A 25,723-nucleotide genomic window follows, 5' to 3' on the forward strand; every position below is an offset into this window, starting at 1 on the left:
ATTAGCCTAATTGTTCGTTTTTATTCGATTGAATGTTACTGGCCACATTCGGTCAAATGTAACATTCGATCAAATAAAACCGAACAATTATACTAATACCCAGTCACACCCCACACAGCTCTCATTTCATTTCTCCTCAATCCCACAAGCTCCCTGTGTCCCTCCCATTTTTCTCTCTGTTTAGGCTCTTTTATGTTTATATGACGAGCGGCAAGATCTTCTGTATGTGTTTATTTGTACTCCATGTAAGTCCGCATCATCCCATCCGTACATACCACGCCTGCCTACTTACTACCTTGTTATTGCACCTTTCAATATATCTTGTATTCTAGTGCCCAGATATGGAAAAGCCTTGCCAGCACATAAAGTCCAATAACAAGGTGGGTTAGTAGGAAGGCGTGGTATATACAGATGGCCCTCAAGCTGAAAACCAATGTTGTGCAGGGTTTCTCTAAAAGAAAATAGTGTTCCAAAAGGAAGTGTAAAACAAGACTGGATTCGGGTGGCTTTCTCGTCGGGTTCAGCTTTGCAGGACAAAATAGTTTAACCTAAAAGTGCCCTTGGAATCTGCCAGGCAAGGTCCTTGGAGCTTCAAAACAAATCTGTTCACAAAAGTTCATAGGTTTGCTTGGACTCCCTTCCCCATGCCTCTCGAAGTTCACATTTTCTTTAGGCCTCTTGGGGCTCTCTTCCCCAAGCTTAGGCCTTTCTCGCTTCAACGGGCCCCTCTGTGTTCCCTTCCCTAAGTCTAGGCCCCTCTGGTTTCAAATGTTTAGCTCGCAGTCTCTTTCAGGCCTCTCAGGGATCCCTTCCCCAAGATGAGGCCCCTCTGGTGAAAGATTCATCACAAAGTTCCCCCAAAAGTTCAGCTTTACAGAATTCACTCTTAAAATACAATTCTTTCTCTGAAGCTCTAACCGGCTTTTACAACACTTTGGGTATTTTGCTCCCACTTCACCTTCAGTGTACCTCCCCCTTTTTTTAACAACTCTCAAGTCGCACTGTTTGTCTCCTCCTTTCAACACAGGGACTGTAACAGAGACTTTCGAGAACGCATAGTTTTGCTTGCCCCTATGCGCGACCACTCTGCTACTTAGCCCCCACTGCTTCTTACTTTCTCTTTGTCTTATGTATACTGCTGTGCCTTTAGCCCACAAGCCTTTTGCTTCCTTCCTGTGTCTCTGGCACCCTCTTGTTCAAGATTTTCCTTCTTGCATACTTTCTTTCGAAGGGATTGTGTCCTCCGACGTATTCCTTATCTTTGATAATACGTTTCCAGCTTGCTGGCCTCAGAAATTTTTTCTGTAGAGGGCGCTGCGCGTTGACGTCCGCCGAGTCGATGTCCCTCGACGGCCACCGTATCGGCGCCGACGTCACCATGCCCATAAATAGCCACGCGCTGCGTCCGTTGCTCAGTTCCGTTTTTCCGTGCTTCGTGGGGCCTCGGAACGTATTTGCTCAGTTCAGTCAGGATAACTCTATTTCGAAGGGATTGTGTCCTCCGACGTATTCCTTATCTTAGATATAAATCCTTCAGCTTTGCTGGCCTCGGAAAATTTTTTCGCCAGAGGGCGCTGCGCGTCGATGATCGCCGAGTCGATGACCCTCGACGGCCTCCGTGCCGACGTCGACGTCATCCTGCCTATAAAGGCCGCGCGCAGCGTCCGTTGCTCAGTTCCGTTTTTCCGCGCTTCGTTGTGCCTCGGAACACCGTTGCTCAGTTCTCGTCAAGATAACGTATATAATAACTACTATTTACCTCGATATCGATGGCATCCTCCTCCGACCCGACGACCCCTCGGTCCGGTTTCAAAAAGTGCCGAGACTGCGGGAAGAAAATGTCGTTGACGGACCCTCACAGGGTCTGTTTGTGGTGTCTGGGAATCACGCACCAGAGTTCGGAGTGTGAGGAATGCCTTTCCATGACGGCGAAAGCCTTGAAGGAGCGTAGGGGGAAGCTCGAGAGAGGTAGGTCAACTTTAACTTCCTCGAAAGCTTCTTCGGTAGAGTCGAGACGTTCGTCTCCTCACCATAAAAAACACTCTCGATCTAGATCACGAAGTGGCTCCCACCACTCGTCGACATCGAGACACTCGAAGAAGAGACGTAGGAGATCCCCTTCGTCATCTTCGTCGAGTTCTCCTGAGAGAGTTCATTGCCCCACAAAACGCAGCTCGCAAGCTGAGTGGGAGGAATTCAGGAAAAAGATGCTAAGCGTCTTCGAGAAAGCGGCCTCGTCCCCCTCGAAGACAGCTGAGGGTGATACCCCGGGTAAAAAACCCAAAAAATCTAAACGCCGCGAGTCGCAGTACCCGGCGGAAAAGTCAACCCGAAAGCGCCTCGAGCCATCGGGAGATAAAGCATCATCGACGCCATCGTCGAAAACTCCTTCGAAACAGAGGTCGGCGCCATCGACGCCGTTGTCGAAGGATTCATCGGCGCATCAGTCGATCGAGTCGACGCCGACGTCGACGCCGATATCGACGCCGGTGAAGGAAAGAACCACGGCTACTCCACAGCCAACGGTTAGACAAAAGACCTCCGACTCGACGCCGAGAACGTCGACGTCGTTCTCGAGCAGGACTCCGATCCTTTCGAGTTCTTCGAGGCCTAGTACACATTTCTCGACGCTTTTCACGGCGCCTTCGAGTACTTTCACGTCGGTGTCGACGACATCGACGTTTTCAAGGCCTGTGATGATGGCTCCTTCTGCATTGGAAATGGGGTTTATACCATTCCAAAAACCAATGTATCCCCCTTTAACCTCGATTTTTGAGGAAAGGGAGGATTCAGACCAAGATATTGATTTACAGAGGACCACATCACCAGAGCCAGAGACTTTCGCCTCTGAGGAAGGAAGATTAAAAAATCTTCAGGATGCACTTCAGGAAGCTAGTGGCTTGGACACTTCTCCTGAAGCAGAATTTATCAAACCAGACCCAGGAGAACATGCGGAGACTCCATATAGAGCTCTGATGTCTAGAATCATAGAATTTATGGGTTGGTCTGCACCTTCTCCTGCCTTTCAGCAGGATGACCTCACTGACATACTGGACAAGGGCCCACAGGAGGATCCTGTGGTTCCATTTCACTCTGCTCTACAGAGAAGGATTTTGACAAACTGGGAAACGCCAGAAATTATCCCGGCAGTAAATAAAAAACTGTCAACAAAATACAGGGTGGCTAGTTCTGACCCTGAATATTTGTCAAAACACCCTACTCCTGAGAGCTTGGTTGTACAGGCTGCAACCTCATCAGGCAGCACATCTGCATACCCCACTGCTCCGCAGGATAGGGATGACAAAAAGTATGATGCCATGGCTAAGAAGGTTTTTTCTGCCTGTAGCATGGCGTTAAAGTCTATTAACGCGACCTGTACGCTCGCTAGGTTCAGCCACACCCTTTGGGAGTGCGCTTCATCAGCGGCTGACTGCCTCCAAGAAGGAGAGGAAAGGGACGCATTTTTAAACATCATCAGGGATGGTAAAGATGCGATGTGCGAGACCCTACAAACTGGCCTAGATTCTGCTGACAGTATCAGCAGGGCCATGGCGGCAAGTACCACAATCCGCAGGCATGCGTGGTTGAGGAAGTCTGGTTTTGCCTCTGACGTGCAGACCAGGCTTTTGAATATGCCCTTTGACGGTTCTACCCTCTTTGGAAAGAAGGCGGATGACAGTTTGGAGAAACTGCAAACGTCCAAGGCAGCAGCCAAGTCATTGGGAGCTGCTATCCGTCAGAATACCTTTCGTCCTTCGGGATCATCGTGGAGAGGACGGTCCTTTCGTTACTATTCCTCATATGGAAGGGGCAGGGGACGACCGGCTCAAAGAGGCCAAGGAAGATTTACCCGTGGTGGACGGGGTAGGGGAAAGAAAGCCGCACCCGCAGGAGCAGGAGCCACTTTACCTTCGGCAACTGCATCAGCCGCTTCAAAACCACTCTGAGGTCTCCCCTCACAGAACACCAGTAGGGGGCAGGTTAACTCACCATCTGACGGAATGGCAGGCTATTACGTCAGATGCTTGGGCTCTGGAGACAGTGGCCCAAGGTTACTGCCTGCCCTTCCTACATATCCCTCAGAGTCATCCACCGGGGAACAACCCTTTGAAGCTTCCAGATCCGCTCCTCTTGCAGGAGGTTTTAGACCTGCTAGAGAAAGGTGCCATAGAACTGGTACCTGTAGCGGAAAGGAACAAGGGTTGGTACTCCCCCTACTTCATAATACCGAAGAAGGACGGAGGACTGAGACCCATCTTAGACTTACGGGAATTGAACAAATTCCTCCGAAAGGACAAGTTCAAGATGGTGACTCTCTCTCAGATCCTTCAGGCCCTCCAGCTTCAGGACTGGTTGGTATCTCTAGACCTCCAGGACGCTTATTTCCATGTGCCGATCCATCCCAGGCACAGGAGATACCTGAGGTTCGCAATTGGCAGCTCTCATTATCAATTTCGAGTTCTGCCATTTGGGCTAACCTCCGCCCCGAGGGTCTTTACCAAGCTAATGTCGGTTGTGGCTGCAAGTCTAAGGAGGGAAGGGATTCATGTCTACCCTTACCTAGACGATTGGTTGATCAGAGCTGTATCTTCGGAACAGGCTCAGAGACAACTGGATTATGTTTGCCACTTCCTTCACAAGCTGGGCTTCTCCCTCAATTTAAAGAAGTCACAGATGATACCATCACAGAGACTCCAATTCATTGGAGCAGTCCTGGACACTTCCCTGGGAAAAGCCTTGCCACCAGAGGTGAGGGCTCGAGATATTCTGCAGATGGTCATCAGATTTCAGAATGCCCAATATCTCCCAGCCTACGACTTTCTGAGGTTGCTAGGCCTCATGGCATCCTGCATATTCCTCGTGCCGGAGGCTCGCCTGAGAATGAGATCCCTCCAGTGGGCACTGAGAACTCAGTGGTCACAGTTCTCAGGAAGGATGACAGATCTCCTTCGGATCCCGGTCAAAGTAGCCCGAGACCTTCAGTGGTGGGCCTGTCGGGAGAACATCCTGAAAGGAGAAATGTTTTGGCAACCATGGCCGGAGATAACAGTAGTCACGGATGCCTCACTCACGGGGTGGGGAGCTCACGCCAACGACTTGACCATCAGCGGTCGTTGGTCTCCATCGGAGTCCAGACTACATATCAACCTGTTGGAGCTGAGAGCCATCAGACTAGCGCTGAAGGCTTTTCTGCCGTCTGTACGGGGAAGAAACGTCCTAATAATGACGGACAATACAGTGGCCATGCACTACCTCAACAAAAGAGGAGGCGTAGGCTCACTACCACTGTGCAGAGAGGCGATGCAGCTCTGGTTTTGGGCAATTCAGGAAGGAATCTCTCTATCGGCAATTCACCTAGCCGGAGAGAAGAACTTGACAGCGGACGCTCTGAGCAGGCAGAGCACAGTCTCTCACGAGTGGGAGATAGCTCAGGAAGTCCTTCAAGAGATCTTCGCCCTTTGGGGAACCCCTCAAGTGGATCTGTTCGCCACCAGTATCAACAGGAAGTGCGACAGATTTTGCTCAAGGGAATTTCCCCCGAGAGGAGCTCTAGGAGATGCGTTCGTAGTGGACTGGGAGTTCCCACTTCTGTACGCGTTCCCTCCGGTCCCTGTCATTCCTCAAATGATCAGGAGGTTGAGAAGGTTTCGGAAGACCATGATCCTAATTGCCCCGGATTGGGCCAGGAGAACGTGGTACCCGGACCTTCTAGACATGTCCATCTGCCCTCCAATTCGACTGCCATACAGAGAGGATCTTCTCTCGCAGAAGGAAGGTCAGGTTCTCCATCCAGCCATCAAGACCCTCAACCTTCACGCTTGGTGTCTGAAAGGTTGAGGTACAAGGATTGGGACCTTCCGGATGATGTTATGGAGGTGTTGCTTTCGGCCAGAAGGCCGGCAACTAAAACTCTATACCGCTGCCGTTGGAACAAATTTTGCAGCTGGTGCAGAGAAAAGAATATTGAACCCTTTTCTTGTGGTACACCTATGGTGTTGTCATTCTTACTTTACCTGGCTAATTCAGGCCTACAGGTTGGCACAATTAAGGGCTATCTCGCAGCGCTATCAATCTTTAAGCGCACTGCAGAGGAGCCTTCATACTTCAAAATTCCATTGGTAATACAATACCTAAAAGGATTAACTAATGTTTATCCCCCGAAACCTTTTCAAGTTCCCTTATGGGATTTAAACCTAATTTTAAACTTCCTAAAGGGTGCCCCTTTTGAACCACTACACTCTTGTTCATTGAAGCTTCTCACCCTCAAAACTGTTTTGCTAATAGCATTGACATCTGCTAGAAGGGTTAGCGAGTTGCAAGCCTTATCGTGTAAACCTCCACATACAATCTTTTACAAGGACAAAGTTGTTCTTCAGGTGAAGCCTAACTTCCTCCCGAAGGTAGTCTCGGAGTTTCACATCACTCAGAAGATTATATTACCTTCTTTCTACCCTCCTCCTCATCCGGGGAAGGAGGAAGAGAGACTGCACAGGCTGGACCCTAAGCGAGCCTTGAGCTTCTATATCAGCAGATTGGCTAAGATCAGACAAGCAGACCAACTCTTTGTAGGTTATGCAGGACATAAGTTGGGCCTTCCAATAACAAAACAAACCATCTCCAGATGGATTATTTTAGCCATTCTGGAGTGCTACAAATTGGCAGGAAAGGAGCCTCCTCAAAATCTAAGGGCTCATTCTACCAGGGGTATCGCAACATCCTCAGCCCTTCAAAGAGGGGTGCCAATTCGAGATATATGTGCGGCTGCCACATGGTCGTCCGCACATACATTTACCAAATTCTATAGCCTGGATTCCTCCTCTAGTCAAGAAACTAGATTCGGCAAGGCTGTATTACACTCTGTCCATTCTGGAAGGGTAACATAACTTTTATTACTCCCGCCTCCAGTCACAATACCACTGCTATGGGAGTCTATCTAAGATAAGGAATACGTCGGAGGACACAATCCCTTCGAAGAACTAGTTACTCTTACCTTGTAACGTTCTTTCGATGGGATGTTCCTCCGACGTATTCCTTATCGACCCTCCCATCCATCCCCGCAGTATGACTTCCTGTGGGTTTGCAGCCTATGCTCCTTCAAGGTGATTAGTCTAATCCAAAAACATTACTGGGGACTACAAAACGGAACTGAGCAACGGACGCTGCGCGCGGCCTTTATAGGCAGGATGACGTCGACGTCGGCACGGAGGCCGTCGAGGGTCATCGACTCGGCGATCATCGACGCGCAGCGCCCTCTGGCGAAAAAATTTTCCGAGGCCAGCAAAGCTGAAGGATTTATATCTAAGATAAGGAATACGTCGGAGGAACATCCCATCGAAAGAACGTTACAAGGTAAGAGTAACTAGTTCATCTACTCGAATAATACCTACTCGTTCTCGATGGCATCTTCATCAGAACAGACGCCGCCGCGATCCGGCTTCAAGAAATGTCGAGACTGTGGTAAAAAAAAATGTCGATAACGGATCCACAAAGGATCTGCTTGTGGTGCTTGGGATCCGAGCACCATTGTTCGGAGTGTGAGGACTGCATGTCCATGACGGCGAAAGCCTTGAAGGAGCGCAAGGGGAAGCTCGAGAGAGGTAAGTCAAAAACCTCCTCGAAGGTTTCTTCGGCTGAGTCGAGGCATTCGTCTCCTCGCCGTCGAAAACATTCCCATTCTAGATCTCGAAGTAGCTCCCACCATTCGTCGAGATCAAGACACTCAAAAAAGAGACGTTGAAGATCCCCTTCCTTGTCGTCTTCTGTTTTCCTAGAAAGGGTCTCCTGTCCCACAAAACACAGCTCTCAAGCTGAGTGGGAGGAATTCAGAAAGAAAATGTTAAGCGTCTTCGAGAACGCGGCCTCGACCCCCTCGAAGACAGCTGAGGGTGATACCCCGGGTGAAAAACCCCAAAAATCAAAACGGCGCGAGTCGCAGCACCCGGCGAAACATTCCACCCGAGAGCACCACGAGCCATCGGGTAAGAAGGCACCATCTTCGCCGTCGTCGAGGATTCCTTCGCCGTCGTCGAAGATTCCATCGACGCCATTGTCGAAGGGTTCCTCTACGCCGATGAAAGAGAAGACCAAGGCTACTCCACAGCCAACAGTGATTCCAAGGGCCTCTGGCACGACGCCGAGACCGTCGTCGATGTCCTCGAGTAGGATCCCGATCCTCTCGAGTTCTTCGAGACCCCTTCCAGTTTTTTCGACGGCGTTCTTGGCGCCTTCGAAGCATGCCACATCGGCGTCGACGACATCGATGTTTTCTCGCCCAATAATGACCAGTTTGGCTCCTTCTGCCTTGGAGATGGGTTTTACACCATTTCAGAGGTCAGAGTACCCTGGACTATATTCAATTTATGAAGAGGGGGAAGATTCTGACCAGGAAACATTTGGGTTACAGAGGACCACACTGCCTATTTCAGAGGATTTCACCTCTGAGGAAAGAAGGCTGAAGGACCTACAAGAGTCTCTACATGAGGCAAGTGGGCTGGACACTTCCCCAGAAGTGGAATTTGTTAAGCCAGACCCAGGGGAACATGCCGAAACACCCTATAGAACCCTTATGGCAAGAATTTATGGGTTGGTCTGCACCTTCCCCCGTTTTTCAACAGGATGATTTAACAGACATATTAGACAAAGGTCCACAGGAGGACCCTGTGGTCCCCTTCCATGCAGCCTTGCAAAGGAAAATTACATATAATTGGGAAACTCCTGAAGTTATCCCTGCGGTCAATAAAAGATTGTCAGCCAAGTATAGGGTAGCGGCTGCTGACCCTGAATACTTATCAAAACACCCGACTCCAGAGAGCCTGGTGGTTCAAGCGGCAACTTCATCTAGCAGTAGGAACGCTTACCCTACTGTCCCACAGGATAGAGATGACAAGAGGTACGATTCTATGGCGAAGAAAGTCTTCTGTGCTTGTAGTATGGCGTTGAAGTCCATCAACACCACCTGTACGCTCGCCATGTTCAGTCACACACTATGGGAGTGTGCTTCATCAGCGGCTGACTGCATACCCGAAGGAGAGGAAAAAGAAGCCTTCCTTAACATTATTAAAGATGCCATGTGCGAATCACTTCAAACTGGAATTGATTCCGCTGACAGTATCAGCAGGGCCATGGCAGCAAGTACAACAATCCGCAGGCATGCGTGGTTGCGAAAGTCGGGCTTTGCTCCAGATGTACAGGCCAGATTTTTTAATATGCCCTTTGACGGCTCTTCACTATTCGGAAAAAAGGCTGATGACAGTCTGGAAAAGTTACAGACTTCTAAAGCAGCAGCAAAATCTTCAGGAGCTGCTATCCGCCAAACTCCTTTTCGCCCCTCGGGAACCTCTGGGAGAGGAAGGTCCTTTCGCTATTATTCCGCATTCGAGAAAGGCAGAGGACAGCCGGTTCAAAGAGGCCAAAGGAGATCCACCCGAGGTGGACGGGTCAAAAGTACTAAGGCCGCAGAAGCAGGTGCCTCTTTACCCTCGGCATCTGCATCGGCCGCCCCCAAACCACTCTGAGGCCTTTCCACACAATACACCTGTAGGGGGCAGGTTAACTCACCATCTGACGGAATGGCAGGCTATAACGTCAGATGCTTGGGCATTGGAGACAGTTGCCCAGGGTTACTGCCTACCCTTTCTACACATCCCTCAGAGTCATCCACCGGGGAACAGCTCTCTAAAAGTTCCAGATTCGCTCCTCTTGCAGGAAATTATAGACCTGCTAGAGAAAGGTGCCATAGAACCGGTACCTGTAGCGGACAGAAACAAGGGCTGGTACTCCCCCCTACTTTCTCATACCAAAGAAGGACGGAGGACTGAGACCCATCCTGGACTTAAGAGAATTGGACAAGTTCAAGATGGTAACTCTCTCAGATCCTTCAGGCCCTGCAGCTTCAGGACTGGCTGGTATCTCTGGACCTTCAGGATGCTTATTTCCATGTGCCAATCCATCTAAAACACAGGAAATAACTGAGGTTCGCAATTGGCGACTCTCGTTATCAATTTCGAGTTCTGCCGTTTGGGCTGACCTCCGCCCCGAGGGTCTTCACCAAGCTAATGTCGGTAGTGGCTGCGAGTCTAAGGAGGGAAGGGATCCAGGTCTACCCCTACCTGGACGATTGGCTGATCAGGGCTGTATCTTCGGAACAAGCTCAGATCCAGCTAGATTATGTCTGCCACTTCCTTCACAAACTGGGCTTCTCCCTCAATTTAAAGAAGTCACAGATGATACCATCACAGAGACTCCAGTTTATTGGAGCGGTCCTGGACACTTCCCTGGGAAAAGCCTCGCCACCAGAGTTGAGGGCTCAAGATATTCTACAGATGGTCACCAAGTTTCAAAATGCCCAACGTCTACCAGCCATCGACTTTTTGAGGTTGCTAGGCCTCATGGCATCCTGCATCTTACTTGTGCCAGAGGCTCGCCTGAGAATGAGATCTCTTCAGTGGGCACTGAGAAGTCAGTGGTCGCAATTCTCAGGGAGAATGACAGATCTCCTCCAGATTCCGTACAAGGTAGCCCGCGACCTTCAATGGTGGGCCTATCCAGAGAACATTTTGAAAGGAGAACTGTTTTGGCAACCATGGCCAGAGATAACAGTAGTCAGACGCCTCACTCACGGGGTGGGGAGCCCATGCCAACGACTTGACCATCAGCGGTCGTTGGTCTCCATCGGAGTCCAGACTACACATCAACCTATTGGAGCTGAGAGCGATCAGACTAGCGCTGAAAGTTTTCCTGCCATCAGTACAGGGGAGAAATGTCCTGATAATGACGGACAACACGGTGGCCATGCACTACCTCAACAAAAGAGGAGGCGTAGGATCACTGCCACTGTGCAGAGAGGCGATGCAGCTCTGGTTTTGGGCAATTCGGGAAGGAATCTCTCTATCGGCAGTCCACCTAGCCGGAGAGAAGAACTTGACAGCGGACGCTCTGAGCAGGCAGAGCACAGTCTCCCACGAGTGGGAGCTAGCTCAGGAAGTCCTTCAAGAGATCTTCGCCCTTTGGGGAACCCCTCAGGTGGATCTGTTCGCCACAAGCACCAACAGGAAGTGCGATCTGTTCTGTTCAAAGGAATGTCCCCCGAGAGGAGCTCTGGGAGACGTGTTCGTAGTGGACTGGGAGTTTCCACTCCTTTACGCGTTTCCACCAGTCCCCGTTATTCCTCAAATGATCAAGAGGTTGAGAAGATTCCGGAAAACCATGATCCTAATTGCCCCGGATTGGGCCAGGAGAACGTGGTACCCGGACCTTCTAGATATGTCCATCTGCCCTCCAATCCGTCTTCCACTCAAAGAGAATCTTCTCTCGCAGAAGGGAGGTCAGGTTCTCCATCCAGACACCAGAACCCTCAACCTTCACGCTTGGCTTCTGAAAGGGTGAGGTACAAGGATTGGGATCTCCCTGATAACGTCATGGAGGTGTTGCTTTCGGCCAGAAGGCCAGCAACAAAGTCTTTATACCGCTGCCGTTGGAACAAATTTTGCAGCTGGTGTAGGGAAGAGAATATCGACCCTTTTTTATGTGGTACACCAACGGTGTTATCGTTTCTACTCTACTTGGCAAACTCAGGCCTTCAAGTTGGCACTGTAAAAGGCTATCTCGCAGCGTTTTCTATCTTCAAGCGCACTGCGGAGGAACCATCGTATTTCAAACTTCCTGCAGTGGTACAATTTCTCAAGGGATTAACTAATGTTTATCCCCCAAAACCATTCCAGGTTCCCTTATGGGACTTAAATTTAGTCTTCCTAATGGGCACTCCATTCGAACCACTTCACTCTTGTTTGCTGAGATTTCTCACGCTAAAAACTGTCCTATTGATAGCACTAACATCTGCTAGGAGGGTGAGCGAGCTACAAGCTTGCTCCTGTAAACCCCCACATACAATTTTCCACAAGGACAAAGTTGTCCTACAGGTGAAGCCAATTTCCTCCCAAAGGTGGTTTCTGAATTTCATATTACTCAGAAAATTACCTTACCTTCGTTCTACCCTCCTCCCTATCCGGGGAAAGAGGAGGAAAGGCTACATAGGCTGGACCCAAGGAGAGCTCTCAGCTTTTATATCAGCAGAATGGTTAGGATCAGGCAAGCAGACCAACTGTTTGTAGGATACTCAGGTCACATGTTGGGACTACCCATAACAAAACAAACCATCTCCAGGTGGATTATTTTGGCCATTCTGAAATGTTACAAACTGGCAGGGAAAGAGCCACCCCAAAAACTCAGAGCTCATTCAACCAGGGGTATCGCAGCCTCTTCGGCTCTCCAAAGAGGGGTACCGGTCCGAGACATATGTGCGGCTGCCACATGGTCGTCCGCACATACATTCACAAAATTTTACAATCTGGATTCCTCCACTACTCAAGAGACCAGATTTGGCAAGGCCGTATTACATTCGGTCCATCCCTAAAGGGATACATAACATTCTCACTCCCACCTCCAATTACATGCCACTGCTATGGGAGTCTATCAAAGATAAGGAATACGTCGGAGGACACAATCCCTTCGAAGAACAAGTTACTTCTTACCCTGTAACGTTCTTTCGACGGGATGTTCCTCCGACGTATTCCTTATCGCCCCTCCCATCCATCCCCGCAGTGATACTTCCCTTGTGGTTGCAGCTTACGCTCCATCAAGGTCAACAACCAATTCATGCATGACTTTTCTTATGCTACAAAACGGAACTGAGCAACGGACGCAGCGCGTGGCTATTTATGGGCATGGTGACGTCGGTGCCGATACGGTGGCCGTCGAGGGACATCGACTCGGCGGAAGTCGACGCGCAGCGCCCTCTACAGAAAAAATTTCCGAGGCCAGCAAGCTGGAAACGTATTATCAAAGATAAGGAATACGTCGGAGGAACATCCCGTCGAAAGAACGTTACAAGGTAAGAAGTAACTTGTTCTTCTCTCTATATGCCGCTCGCACACTTATATTTCTTTCCTTTACTTTCGTGCCACTTGCGCACTTTGATTTCTGCCCTTGGCTTTTGTGCCGCTTGCACAATTTACTTTCTCTGCTTTTCTTCAACTTGTGCCGTTCGCACACTTTTCTTTTCACCTCGTGCTGTTCACACACTTTTCTTTCTGTCCTTTCTTTGTGCCGCTTGTACACTCTTTCTTTACTTGCCTTTCGCTTGCGCCAATCGCACACTAACTGGTTTACTTTCAACCTCCTGCTTCAGCATCACAAGCATACCGAGATTTTCAGCATATAGAAACTCACTGGTTAACGCGCTGTGATCAGGAGGGCTCACCGGCTTCAACACTGAAGTTAGGGTCTCACCACCAGCCCCTCAGATACCCCTGGCACCTGGACTCCTCCCAGGGGAAAGAGGATCAACCTGGCTATGGCCCACAGGGCTCAGCACGCCCCAGTCCTGCTCCTTGGAGACATGAGTCAATCGCCACACTGAAACTTGCATAGCACACTGGGTCAGCTTCTCGGCGTCCCGCTCTCCTCAAGACTCTTCGGGGTCTTCCTGCATCAGCTTCCTGACCTCCAACTTTTATGGCTTGCTCAGCACCTCTGGCAAAATCTGACTTAGGAGTAAGAAGGGATCCCTTGCTGGACTCAGCCACGCAGCCTCCCTTCCGTCCTCCTAACTGCTGCTCTCAGCACTACTGAGTGCTCCACCTTTTATACACCTGAGCCCTGTCAAGGGGTTTCAGGTGTGAGTCATTAGCCTCCCTTGCCTGACTCCCATTAGGCTGATTAATAGGACATGCCTGACCATTAGGTTTCCTTTTCTCCTGGTCAGTTCCGGAGTGGTGTTTAATAGAGTACAGGTGTGTATAATTGCTGTCAAGTGCCTGACCTCATTAAAGGGACAGCCTGGTAGTGTGGTGTAGTAGGCCTCTCCATTGATCTTCCGCCTAACATAATTATAAGTATTTTTACCATAGGTAATCCTTCTTACTCCCAGATGCCTCTTCCTCGTCTCAGTATGTGTTAGAAATGGAGAGGGAGGAAATGGGACAGGACTGGTAATATCCCATAAAGGCTGAGGGAGAGTGGGGTGATGGATAATTCAGAAGGGGGGATACCGTGCCTTACCCTCTGGCATCATCTTCTCACTCCCCAAGGACCCACTACTCAGGTGATCTTCCCTCGCTCGTCCGCCCCCAGGGTCGTGATCCACAAGCAATGATGGCTCTTCCCTGGCCACCTGAGCAAAGGATTCAAAGGGAGAAAATGTGGGGATGCCCTCAGGTTTCTCATATATTTCTGAGGCTTGTGGATCTACTTAGATCACATGCTATGCATAGGCCGACATCTAGTGGTAGTTGCAGAATATTACATTTCTTGTTTTCGAAACTCAAAAAGGGACGTCAACTTGGTGTGTCAGTGTTAAGATGGATTTCTGAACTCTGACCTGGTGGGCAGAGGTTCAGAATGCCAGCCTAGTTTCTTGGAACAGGGTAACCTTCTGGACAAGCCAGACCAATCAAGGTAGCATTGGCGGCAGTCAAGACTAGGTCTCAGGAGGGGTGAGGGTGACTGAAAGCCCACAATGATCTCACACAGTAAAGGACACTACAAATCACTACCAGTCAGGCGTATATATCCAAAATACATTTACATGTATTAAAGGCCTTTGAAATCAAACACAAAGCATATAGCAACAGTAATACTTCAAACTACCACAACACTAGTAAAAACACATATATACAATACCAAGTGTCCTAAAGGATTGGTGCACAGACTGGGTCCACAACCTAGGAGGAATGGGAGCAAGCAGTGCAAATAGACTTCAGGCAGTTCTTCATCAATCAATCCCTAACTAGGAGGCAGTCCAGTCCCTATATAGTGTTCAAAAGTACTTTCAGGTGCTGGTGCACGCGATCGTGCGGTAGAGCAAAAACAGGGTCTCTTGTAGGGGCTGTAGAAGCTCAGGAAGGTGGGTAAGGTGATGAAAGCACAGAGGGGCACAGCAGCAAGGTACCTGCGAAGGTTGTCACCACTGCTGGGCGACAGTGACCACATGTACTCAGGTTCGGGCGCTCTTATTCCAGAGTTGGGAATGCCAAGTGTACGAAATTCGGTGTCAGAGTGCTGTAAACACAGATCTTACGATCTACCAAGTTTCACGTGTCAACTCGAAACAGCTGCGGTTTCAGAGCAAAGGTCTTTGGAGCCAGGCCACCTTCCTGTGCCACCCACGGTAATTGCGGTTTGCATGGCAAGAAAGGGTTAATATACGAAAAGATAAGCGGCCACCAGCCCTGTCCAAGGCACATCTGTACTTCTACCAAAGAATCTTTTTTGGGATTCTAGGGCCTTTGGAAATGCAGGCCCTCAGCACGGTCTCCGGAAGGATCTAATGACACGTCGGCCTGGCAGCTGGTCGCTGAAGCAGCCTCGATAGCTGTGCTGGTGCGAGAACCTGATTGGTTCCACCCGCTCTGACATTTCCTTGGGAAGGAGTCGCACTTGCAGGCGTGATTGGAAAAAAGCGGCCCTACCTTGAGCCTTGACTTGTGTCTGACGAAGTCCTTCAAGTTCTCAGGAGGCGACCTCTTGAAGAGCTCCATCCACCGAGCTAATCTGCTCTTCAGAGCACGCGGTGTAAGTGCGTCACATGCGGTACAATCCCCCCAGCCGTGATTGGTGCCAAAGCAGCGGAGGCAAAGGGCGTGGCAGTCGTATGTAGGGAAGAGCCCTTCACAGGCTGGACACCTGCTGAAGCCCGCTGACGTCGATATGCACCGGGGAGGAGCGTGGCACCAGAGGACTGAGTACCTGAATATCAAAAAACAGAAGACAAAAGACAGAAGTATCCAGGGAAGAGCGTGTCGAATTACAAGGCCGAAGCCAAACCCAGGAGCGCTGGTGAAAGCAGCCCGTTCTCCTTGATGCGGAAAAGGGGACTAAGGAGTGGCATCGGTGGGCGGAGTCAGGGGAGCGCATGCTCCCAGGGCTACACGCCTCTAAATTTAAAGGGGAAGAAGGTTTTTTCTGGTTAAATAAGGTTCCGTCTCCCGTCCCTAGCGAGGGGCGCAAATGCAGTATGGAGGAAAGGGGACGGGACGTAGGACTAAATTGAACGCATTCTATGAGGGAAGTACAAGCGGCAGGTACTTCTAGATTCCTTCCTAACCAGCTTACGGTTGTGGCGGTCAGTGGAATAGGGAGGCATTTGGATGTTGAGTTTATTAGAGATGGCTGGATTTCATGCGATGCAGGAGATTCCAAAGTTGCCTCACAAGTACCTGGTGATAATGCGCGGTTGTTAGTGGTCATGGTTTCACAGGCTAAAGCAATGGAAGTGCCAGGCCCAGACCTGTAGGGTTTCTTCAGCTCACGTTGTTGTTGCAGACAGGCTTTACTCTGTGTTGTCTGGATACAATTCACTGGCAGCAGGGGCTCCATTGGCTACACCTACAACTAACATTCCGCGTTGGGAGAAGCGAGTATGGAGGGGTAGCTCCTCCTACAGGCAGCGACCACCAAGTACAGGCTCGTACCAGCCACAGGAGCACAGCCGGCACAGTAACACACAAGAACAGCCAAGCAAACACTCAATTATGCCGTGAATAAGGTGCTAAACTGTTCAGTTGTCAGTTTTTATGTGCAACATGAACAGGATCTGATAAATTCACAGGATGGATAACCTTCAAGATCCTACCGGATCATTTCACTTGCAGTTCGGTAGCTACTCACTGTGAGCCTCGGTCCCAGAATAATCCACAATCTTATATCATTGAGTTTTCCTTCTGCAGTCTGCCCGCAATGCAATACCCCAAATGTTGACTGTGTAACAGATGTACCTTTTTTTATGGCTGTATTCTTCTAATTTAAGGGGTTTTATTTTTAAATTAGTTTTTATGCTGTTATTTTATATGATTAGATTTTTTTTAATGTAAAAGTCACGCTTGATATGGGCTGCCATTTAGAATCTAATATACTGGTTGAACTGACTGTGCGACATTGATGTAAAGGAAAATAAATGCAGGAAGCCAACCAGCGATAACGGGTTACTGGAGGAAATGGTACACAGGTAGACGAGGCTATAAAGAACGAGCCTGCGGGCTGGTTACCTTCAAAAACAGTCCGCAAACACTTTACATTTTAAAATCTAATGTTCAGTCTATGCTGAATAAAGTAAAGCTTTGAGTTGGTTGTGTTCTTTGCAACCCTTTTAATCCTAAAACAAAGGCAGACTTTTCAGGACCCGTCCGCGTAAATGTTCAGAATGTCCCCATTGTGTAAACGCGGGCATTTGCAACTGCATCCGACACTTAACCTTTCAACCGTTCATTATCCTGCCGGCTAAAAAAAGCATCTGTGCAAGCTTTGGACGGTTGCAGGACACTCAATTGTTGTATACCTGCTTATCCCGTTACCCAACCATAGTCTATTTATATTTACAATATCAGGGGTCTGCAACCTTTGGCTCGCCGGATGTATCGGACGGACTACGAATGTCATGGTACTGGCTATTGACCATGCAGTTTAGCGATGATGGGAGTTGTAGTCCAAAATATCTGCCGAGTCAAAGGTTGCAGATCCCTGCACTAGACAGACACCCGATTTGGTTAATGAGGTAAATGCATGGTGAAGTTCAGAAGCGTCGTTTCAGTGCAATTTTAAATTGCAGGGCATGGCTTACTGGTTAAGCGCTCACCTCAGTTAGCGACAGCAGGGGGAGGGGGTTACGAGGGGAAGGGTTGTAGGTTAGGGGGGTGCTCGTATTTTTTCATCCCCCTTCTTCCACATAAATACAAATTTACATTTCAGGAGATGAATACATTATTAAAGAAAGGCAGGGCATTTCGTATGATGTTGGAAGCAAATTAGAAAACGTGCACATCTTTACTTGAATATTTTCTTCAGAGCACAGTCCCAATAGGAATGTTCACAAACGTTCACCCCTGACGTTCCAGCAGTCAATCGGGTAACTCACTCGTGCCCTGAGTTTGAATCCCGGTCTCGGGAGCTAAAACGGCTCAATTACGTTAATGTCACACATACATTCCTAGATCCGAGACTCGGGGGGATGTTTTTTTGCCTGATCTGGAAAAATCCGACCGAATGACCAGCGCTGTATGTCCCCCCCACACTAGTGCAGTGCTGCCATTAGTGGCTACACGTTGGGCCTAATTCACAGAAGCGTGTTATAATGGCAAAACTGCATTGAAAAACACTCTGTGAATCAGGCCATTGACTGTGTTTTGTTTCCTCATTGTAGGCACCGTCTTCCTTGGCGTCCTTCTTTGACACGTGCAGAAACGACGACGTTCTTCTCCGGGCGCTGACGTTTGTTGCAAACGTGAATGGCAATATGGTGGACGAGGAGAGTGCGGCAGGTCACCGTCAGTACCCTGAAGGCTCCCTCTTCTCAGTGCTCTTTGGGGCCTCCAAACAGAAAATGCAGAAACTAACACCCTTCTTACAGCATCAAGACCAGGACGTGAAAAGGCAAATAGCCAGAATTCTCACAACAGTGGACATAGTTGAAGAGTAAGGATTGTAGTTGCTGCCAGCTGTGGTGGCAACACGCTTGCCTTGGGAACAAGATAACACGGATCAACATGGGCTTGATAACCAGTCTAGCATGAAGTGCGATATAAATAACAAGTTTACTTTTTTTAATTTGGCGAATGTACAGTCAGCATCTTCCTTCTATGTGCCAGTGTTGCAATCTACACGAAGACGTTGCCTTTTCTTTTTTAAATAAACATTCTGGATTTATATAAATGCTCTGTATTGTATGCAGTTTTCGTTACTGTTGTGTGTTTTATTCTCCTCATGACATTGGATTGTTACTTTATTTTCTTTTTCGTTGTTTTTTCAGCGGTTTGTAGTTATGTGCAATATAAATACTTCTGCAGGTCTGGCTGATGTTGAAAAGGTGAACAAACATGGAAGTGAGTGGGCACCACAGGTTTGAAGCCTTTCAAATCTTAAAGTCGATGTGAAGGTAAAAGTATGCAAACTGTAGTTCAGAAGGAGCAGGCTGTGACAAGTCTGGAGACACCCTGACTTAAAATTACAACAAAAGCTAGAGACCAAGTAGAAATACCAGGTCACACAGCCGCTCTCAATGGGGCCCAGACAAGGGCTAATAATCTTTCAAAGTTTGAAAATGTACTTCTTTTTCAGGTATCAAAAGTAAAAATAAAAGGAGTCTGTTGGTTTTTAAATAGTAATTTATCTGAAGAAAAACAAAGCTGTCACTAATATCTTCTTAGCGAGGGAGCGGTTGCCGCAACTCATATGTAATACAGACTAAAGCCAATGCATTTCGGAAATTGTTTCCTTCTTCAGGGCAAGTCTAATCAATTACACGTAAATAACATAATGCACCAATGTCAGCATAACAAACAAATTGCATATATTTGTAAAAATAATAATGATGTCAACATACCAGTCAGAGTTTCCAAAGGAAATTGAGAGAAATAGAAAAAAATAATGAGTTGATTGTCTTGTGAGTAACAAAAACAGAAAAATATGTGAGGAACTATGGTTACCTTAATAGTGTTGCACAGATGAAAACGTTCGTTGTTAAAGCCCACAGCAGCCTGGGTCACAACGATGAGCCGTGGATACAGCGGCTATATTGTTAAACACAATCGTGTTTGTGAATAGAATCTGATGAAGGGAAAGGACCAGAGTGAGTAGAAAAGCGTGACAAGCAAGAGTTTCAAAAACGGTAGTTCGCAAATATTGCGATCGCGTCTCGTACCTCTGAGCACACGGAGCTTGTGAAGGCTCCTGCGTGCAATTGCCGGGCAGAATCTCGGACTGCCGTGTTAGGCGGTTGCCAGGACAACAGCTCATTTATGCTGCACATGACCATCTCGCGCCATTAAGTGGCCGGTGGTCACCAAACGAAGTGCATAGCAGGTGCAAGCCTGCATGTTTCAAAAAAAGTGAATAATTTACGGGCATACCTGCATGATGTCCTGTATACAAAATGTATTTAGCCCAAAAAAGAAAATCAATGGAAATAGAAAATAGAAAAAAGGAAATAGCAAAAATACTCGAGCGTTAACAGGACCATAATAGGGTCCGACGTGAGCAGAAAGAAATATTGAGATACATAAAAAGCAACATACAATTAATAAAGCATAAAACATGAAAATTAACCTGCAGCTCATTTGTGACACTCCTTTTTTAGGATGCTACACATCTCCAACTAGTGCATTAGTTTGCATTTGAAAAGATGATAATACATGGAATTACATGAAATCAACAATGAACCTGAACTCAGCCGTGGACCAACATTGGGCCGTGAATAACCAAAACCTTTCACAAATTAAGTTTCTGGTTCTGGAGGTCTTAACCAGAAATAACCCTCACGAGGATTTAGGCTTACGCCTAAACTGAAGGGAAACATTTTGGATCAATAAACTAACTTTGTAGTCTGGTCCCAAATGGTTTGAATGAAGAAATTAATTACCACTGTTGCATTTGAATTTGATGAAAAATTTCACGACATCTTTGTTCATCCCAATGTTCTGAAGATGCACTGTAAAGGTGATGTTTGTTGTTTACACTGCTCTGCTTCCATTGCAATTGACTAACATGTTTTCCATATCCTGTACCATCTTGGATCCTGTGTTACCCCAACAACAACCTCACCGCAAGTCCCGGACCCAGGTCTGGGACCCAAGGGGCCGCCTGTAATGGGCGACACCACCGGCGACGAGGTTGTGACGTACTTTCATTCATTGTTGATTTCATGTATTATCATCTTTTCAAATGCAAACTAATGCACTAGTTAGAGATGTGTAGCATCCCAAAAAAGGAGTGTCACAAATGAGCTCCAGGTTAATTTTCATGTTTTATGGTTTATTCATTGTATGTTGCTTTTTATGTATCTCAATATTTCTTTCTGCTCACGTCGGACCCTATTGTGGTCCCGTTAACACTCGAGTATTTTGTTCTATTTTCTAATTCCATTGATTTCTTTTTTGGGCTAAATACATTTTCTATACAGGACATCATGCAGGTATGCGCGTAAATTCACTTTTTTGAACCATGCAGGCTTGCACCTGCTATGCACTTCGTTTCATGACCACCGGCCACCTAATGGCGCGAGATGGTCATGTGCAGCATAAATGAGCCGTTGTCCTGGCAACCGCCTAACACGGCAGTCCAAGATTCTGCCTGGCAACTGCACGCAGGAGCCTTCACACGCTCTGTGTGCTCAGAGGTACAAGACGCGATCGCAATATTTGCGAACTACAGTTTTCGAAACTCTTGCTTGTCACGCTTTTCTACTCACTCTGGTCCTTTCCCTTCATCAGATTCTATTCACAAACACGATGGTGTTTAATATAGCCGCTGTATCCACGGCTCATCGTTGTGACCCATGCTGCTGTGGGCTTTAACAACGAATGTTTTCGTCTGTGCAACACTATTAAGGTAACCACAGTTCCTCACATATCTTTCTGTTTTTGTTACTCAAAAGACAATCCACTCACTTTTTTCTATTTCTCTCAATTTCCTTTGGAAACTCTACGGACTGGTATGTTGATGTCATTATTATTTTTGCAAATATATGCAATTTGTTTGTTATGCTGACATTGGTGTATTATGTTATTTATGTGTAATTGATTAGACTTGCCCTGAAGAAGGAAACAATTTCCGAAATGCATTGGCTTTAGTCTGTATTACATATGAGTTGCGGCAACCGCTCCCTCGCTAAGAAGATTAGTGACAGCTTTGTTTTTCTTCGGATAAATTACTACTTAAAAACCAACAGACTTTTTATTTTTGCTTTTGATATCTGAAAAAAAACTGCATTTTTAAACTTTGAAAGATTATTAGCCCTTGTCTGGGCCCCATTGAGAGCGCCTGTGTGACCTGGTATTTCTACTTGGCCTCTAGCTTTTGTTGATGTTGAACAGGTGCCCAATTTCAAAATGATGCACCACCGCTACCATCTGTGACCAAGTTTGCCAACCCAGAACACATGAACACTTCATTGCATGGGCTGCCAATATTTTTTTTTTTTTTTTATTAAAATGTTTTGTTTGATTTTACAAACTTTTCATTTCTTCATAAAAAATAAAATACAACAAAAGAAACTAGACAAAGTGACATTATAAAATAGGAATCTCATATAATCCTTGTTTCTGCTTCCTTCGTGCGTTTCAAATGTCATTTGTTAATAGCTATCCAGAATTTAATAATTGTTAAAATTAACTTTTGATCTTGACCTCTTAGCAGATTGTCCCATCTTTCACTGGTTGTTAGTTGTTTATTTGATATACCAAAATAGTCTCTGTGTAGTGATCTTTGGTCTATCAAGGCCGTGCAGACCATAACCAAATGAAATAAAGTTTCTTTGTTGGTTGCAATTTTGCAAAAACGGCAGTATGGTGTTATTCTGTTTGTTTTATCAATCATAGCTTGATACTCTTGTGTTGGTAGGATATTCAGCCTAAATCGGAAGAACAGGTCACGGATATAGCAATCCGGAAAGATGTTTAGATAAGCAGGTAATTCGTGTAAGGCTCTTGATTCTATTTGGCATTTTAGATGTCTTTTGTATTGGTCTTGATCACCGATGGTTTGGATCCAGTCGTTCGTCTGAATTTTGCGTTTGGCATATTGAGGTCTATTAATTAACATTTCCTCAGATATATCGCCAGCTTGCATTTCCATTTTAATTTTAGAGCTCCATTTTGTAAGTGCTGTGATGTGGAAAGCGGTTTTTTTTTCTCTCAATATTTCCAATGACGGGATCTTATCTTTTGTGATTATTTTTCTAAGAAGGTCCATTTGCTTCCATAGAACGATGGATTTAATGGATTGGAGAGCTAGTTCGAATCGTATTCTAGCCATAGGAAAAGATCTTGGAAGGGATAAGGTTTTTCTCCAAAACAGTGCTTCATATCTAGTCCAATTAATGGATTCATAGTTGATGAGGGATTCAGAAGCATACGATAGAACAGGAATTACTTTTTGTTTGTAGAAGGCTATTATTGGTTTAAAAGAATATGTGCCGTACTTCCTATGGAAGAAGCAGCCTTGTCTGGCCAGAGATCTGGCTTTGTCCTCTAAGTAATTTTTCCATTCCTGTTCATTTGCAGAGGAGTTGATCATCGCGCCCAAGTATTTCATCGAGGTTGTCATGGCGATCTCATTCCCATCTAAGAATATTTTTAGGCTGGGTTTATCGGTTTTCTGCGGGGCGAGTCTCATCGTCCTTGTTTTGTTGCAATTAATCACTAGATCGTTCTCCTGCATGAATTCTTGGGTTTTATCTAGAGATTTTTGTAAGCCCGCTATAGTCTTATCCAGAATGATGATGTCATCAGCATAAATTAAAGTCTGAACAGTTTCGTTGTTGATTTTAGGAGGATTTGCTACCGAGTTTTGGATTTGTTTGCTAAAGTCAAATGTATACAAATTATACAAGCAGGCAGCCAAAGGGCATCCTTGTTTCAGGCCATTGGAGGTTTGAATAGGAGAAGTAACTGTACCGTCGTTCGTTAAGCGAACTCTAACAGAAGTATTTGAATAGAGTTGCATGATGGGGTGCAAGATAGAGTCTGGGCAACCCCAGGCTGTCAGTTTGGACCATAGCTTTGACCTGTTCACCGAATCAAAGGCCATTTTTAAATCTATGAAGATTACATATATTTGATGTTTTTTTTGTATCGCCTCATGTTTAATCAGGTTCAGGAGTAATAAGTTCACATTTGTTCCAACTTTCTTGATAAAGCCAGTTTGTCTTTGGTCTCGTTTGTCATTTTCCATTGCCCAATTGGTGAGTTTGTTAACAAGGTATCCTGCGAATAATTTGCCCAAGGGATCTAACAGGGCTATGGGTCTATAATTTGCAGGGGATTTGCGGTCTCCATTTTTGTAGATGGGAATCAAAACGGCAAACGTCCAACTTTGCGGAATTTGTTTCGTTTTTTCTATCAGTTGGAGGAGAAGAAAAAAGAAGGATGCCCATTCATGCGGGTTTGCTTTAAGGGTAGCATTAGATAGACCGTCGGGTCCCGGTGCTCTGGAAGGATTCAACTCCATGATGGTAATTCTTATATCCTCCACATCCCAGTTGAGATTCCAAGGTTCTTTGTTTTGCATTTCATTAATTAGAGACGCATTTGGATAGGTGTTATACAAGGATGTAAAATGCTTTATCCATTCTTGAGCTTCGACTTCTTGGGTCATAGCGGTTACTTTAGAAGCAGGATTCAGCAGAGTCCAAAAGTTCCTTGAGTTTTTGTCTTTTAGAGCCGCTAAAATTGCTTCAGCGTCATTCTGTTTAGTTAGAGCTTTAATTGTTTTAATTGAATTAGAATATTTTTGTTTTTCTTTTTTTATTTTGGTCTCAAAGTCAGGTTCTTTCAATTTTTTTAATTGTCTAATTTGTTTTTGAAGCTTCTTTTTCTTCTGGGCAATTTCAAGATTGAATTGATGCTTATGACAGACAATAGGATGGTTTTTTTTATGTGATGGATGATGGTATTTCTCGAGAATCCAACTATAGTTAAGTTTTGCATGATCATGAAGTGTAGAATCTTTAAAAGTTGACAGTAACTCAGGTATTTGATGATTTTTAATACGAATTCTATTAAGAGCATTATTAATCTCGAGAGGTGGCAAAATTATTCGTGGATATTTTAATGTTGCTGAATCCCAAGTGATTCTTATTTGTTGGTGATCGCTGGAAGGTTGAGGAAGATTTTCAATCGAAGTTATTAGAGTTTTCAAACCTTCTGATGAAAAAATGTAGTCAATAATAGAATTTGTGTTGTTACGGGACCATGTTGGAATCGGGATTCCTTTGTTGTCCACAGCAGGGTCGATTAATGTGATGTTACGGATCGATAATTCTTTTACCCATTTTTTTGCTCTCTCTGATAATGCATTTCTGTCCAGTTTTTGGCCTTGTTTGTCAAATAAGTGGAAATTGAAATCCCCTACAATTAAAAAGACCGTTCTATGATTGAGTAAGACAATATTATCAATTTCGTCCAGTATGGATTCCAGGAATTTATGGTCGTTCATTGCTGACGGATTCCAGTATATGTTAAATATAGTGATATAGTTATTATCCTTACATTGATCTTGGTCTGTAAATAAAGTTGAAATAAGAATGGTCACAAACTGAGCCCAAGGATGGATGTTCTTTCTCATTATAATTTTCCAAAATGGATTGATTTTCACTAGGATCATCATACCTGAGGCTGGACGTCCAAGTTGAGAGGAGATTGCAAGGTTTGATAATGTAATGAACCCTTCGCAGACTACCTCCTCTTTCAGCCAGGTTTCTTGTAAACATATTATCTCAGTTTCAGAAAGCACAGATGATCCTTCATTAAAAAGATGTTTATGGCCTCGAGTGTTCCACGAGCATAGTGAAATCACGCTCAGTTGTGTTGGATTTCTTGTTGATTGTTATAAGTATGTTTTCTTGGTCGTGGACCGATGATCGTTATATAGTACATTTGTGTCGAGGGACCGTTCTAGATCTCTCCCTATCCCGCGTTTCTTTGTAAATTCATTTCGATCAAATAATGAATTTTCCTCATTATATTTTGTGGTTTTGTTGTACACAATTGTTTTATTATGACGATAGGAGTCCATTATCGCAAGTTTGTGAGTGTATTTGTTCAAAGCCAAAAGGCTTGATACAGTAATTTTTTTAACTTCAAATCCCAGGATTTCCAATTGTTTTGTAGTAGACAATACACGATTCATAAGTTTTTCGGAATAAAAATCTATCTGTACAGAATCCATTTTGTTTTTA

At 46.0% G+C, this 25,723-nt stretch overlaps 1 protein-coding gene across 1 annotated transcript in view; it reads left to right on the forward strand.

The window, feature by feature from the left end:
* Window positions 1-18,702, forward strand: part of ARMC10 (armadillo repeat containing 10) — a 224,538-nt gene extending 205,836 nt beyond the window's left edge. Inside the window, exon 6 of the mRNA XM_069628061.1 lies at window positions 18,194-18,702. Within this exon, the coding sequence (XP_069484162.1) occupies window positions 18,194-18,469 (276 nt within the window). The 3' untranslated portion in view covers window positions 18,470-18,702. The remainder of the gene's footprint in view (window positions 1-18,193) is intronic.
* Window positions 18,703-25,723: the final 7,021 nt, after the last annotated feature.

Source organism: Ambystoma mexicanum, chromosome 12 (assembly GCF_040938575.1).
Source record: "Ambystoma mexicanum isolate Mex_15411 chromosome 12, UKY_AmexF1_1, whole genome shotgun sequence".
NCBI lineage: Eukaryota > Metazoa > Chordata > Amphibia > Caudata > Ambystomatidae > Ambystoma > Ambystoma mexicanum.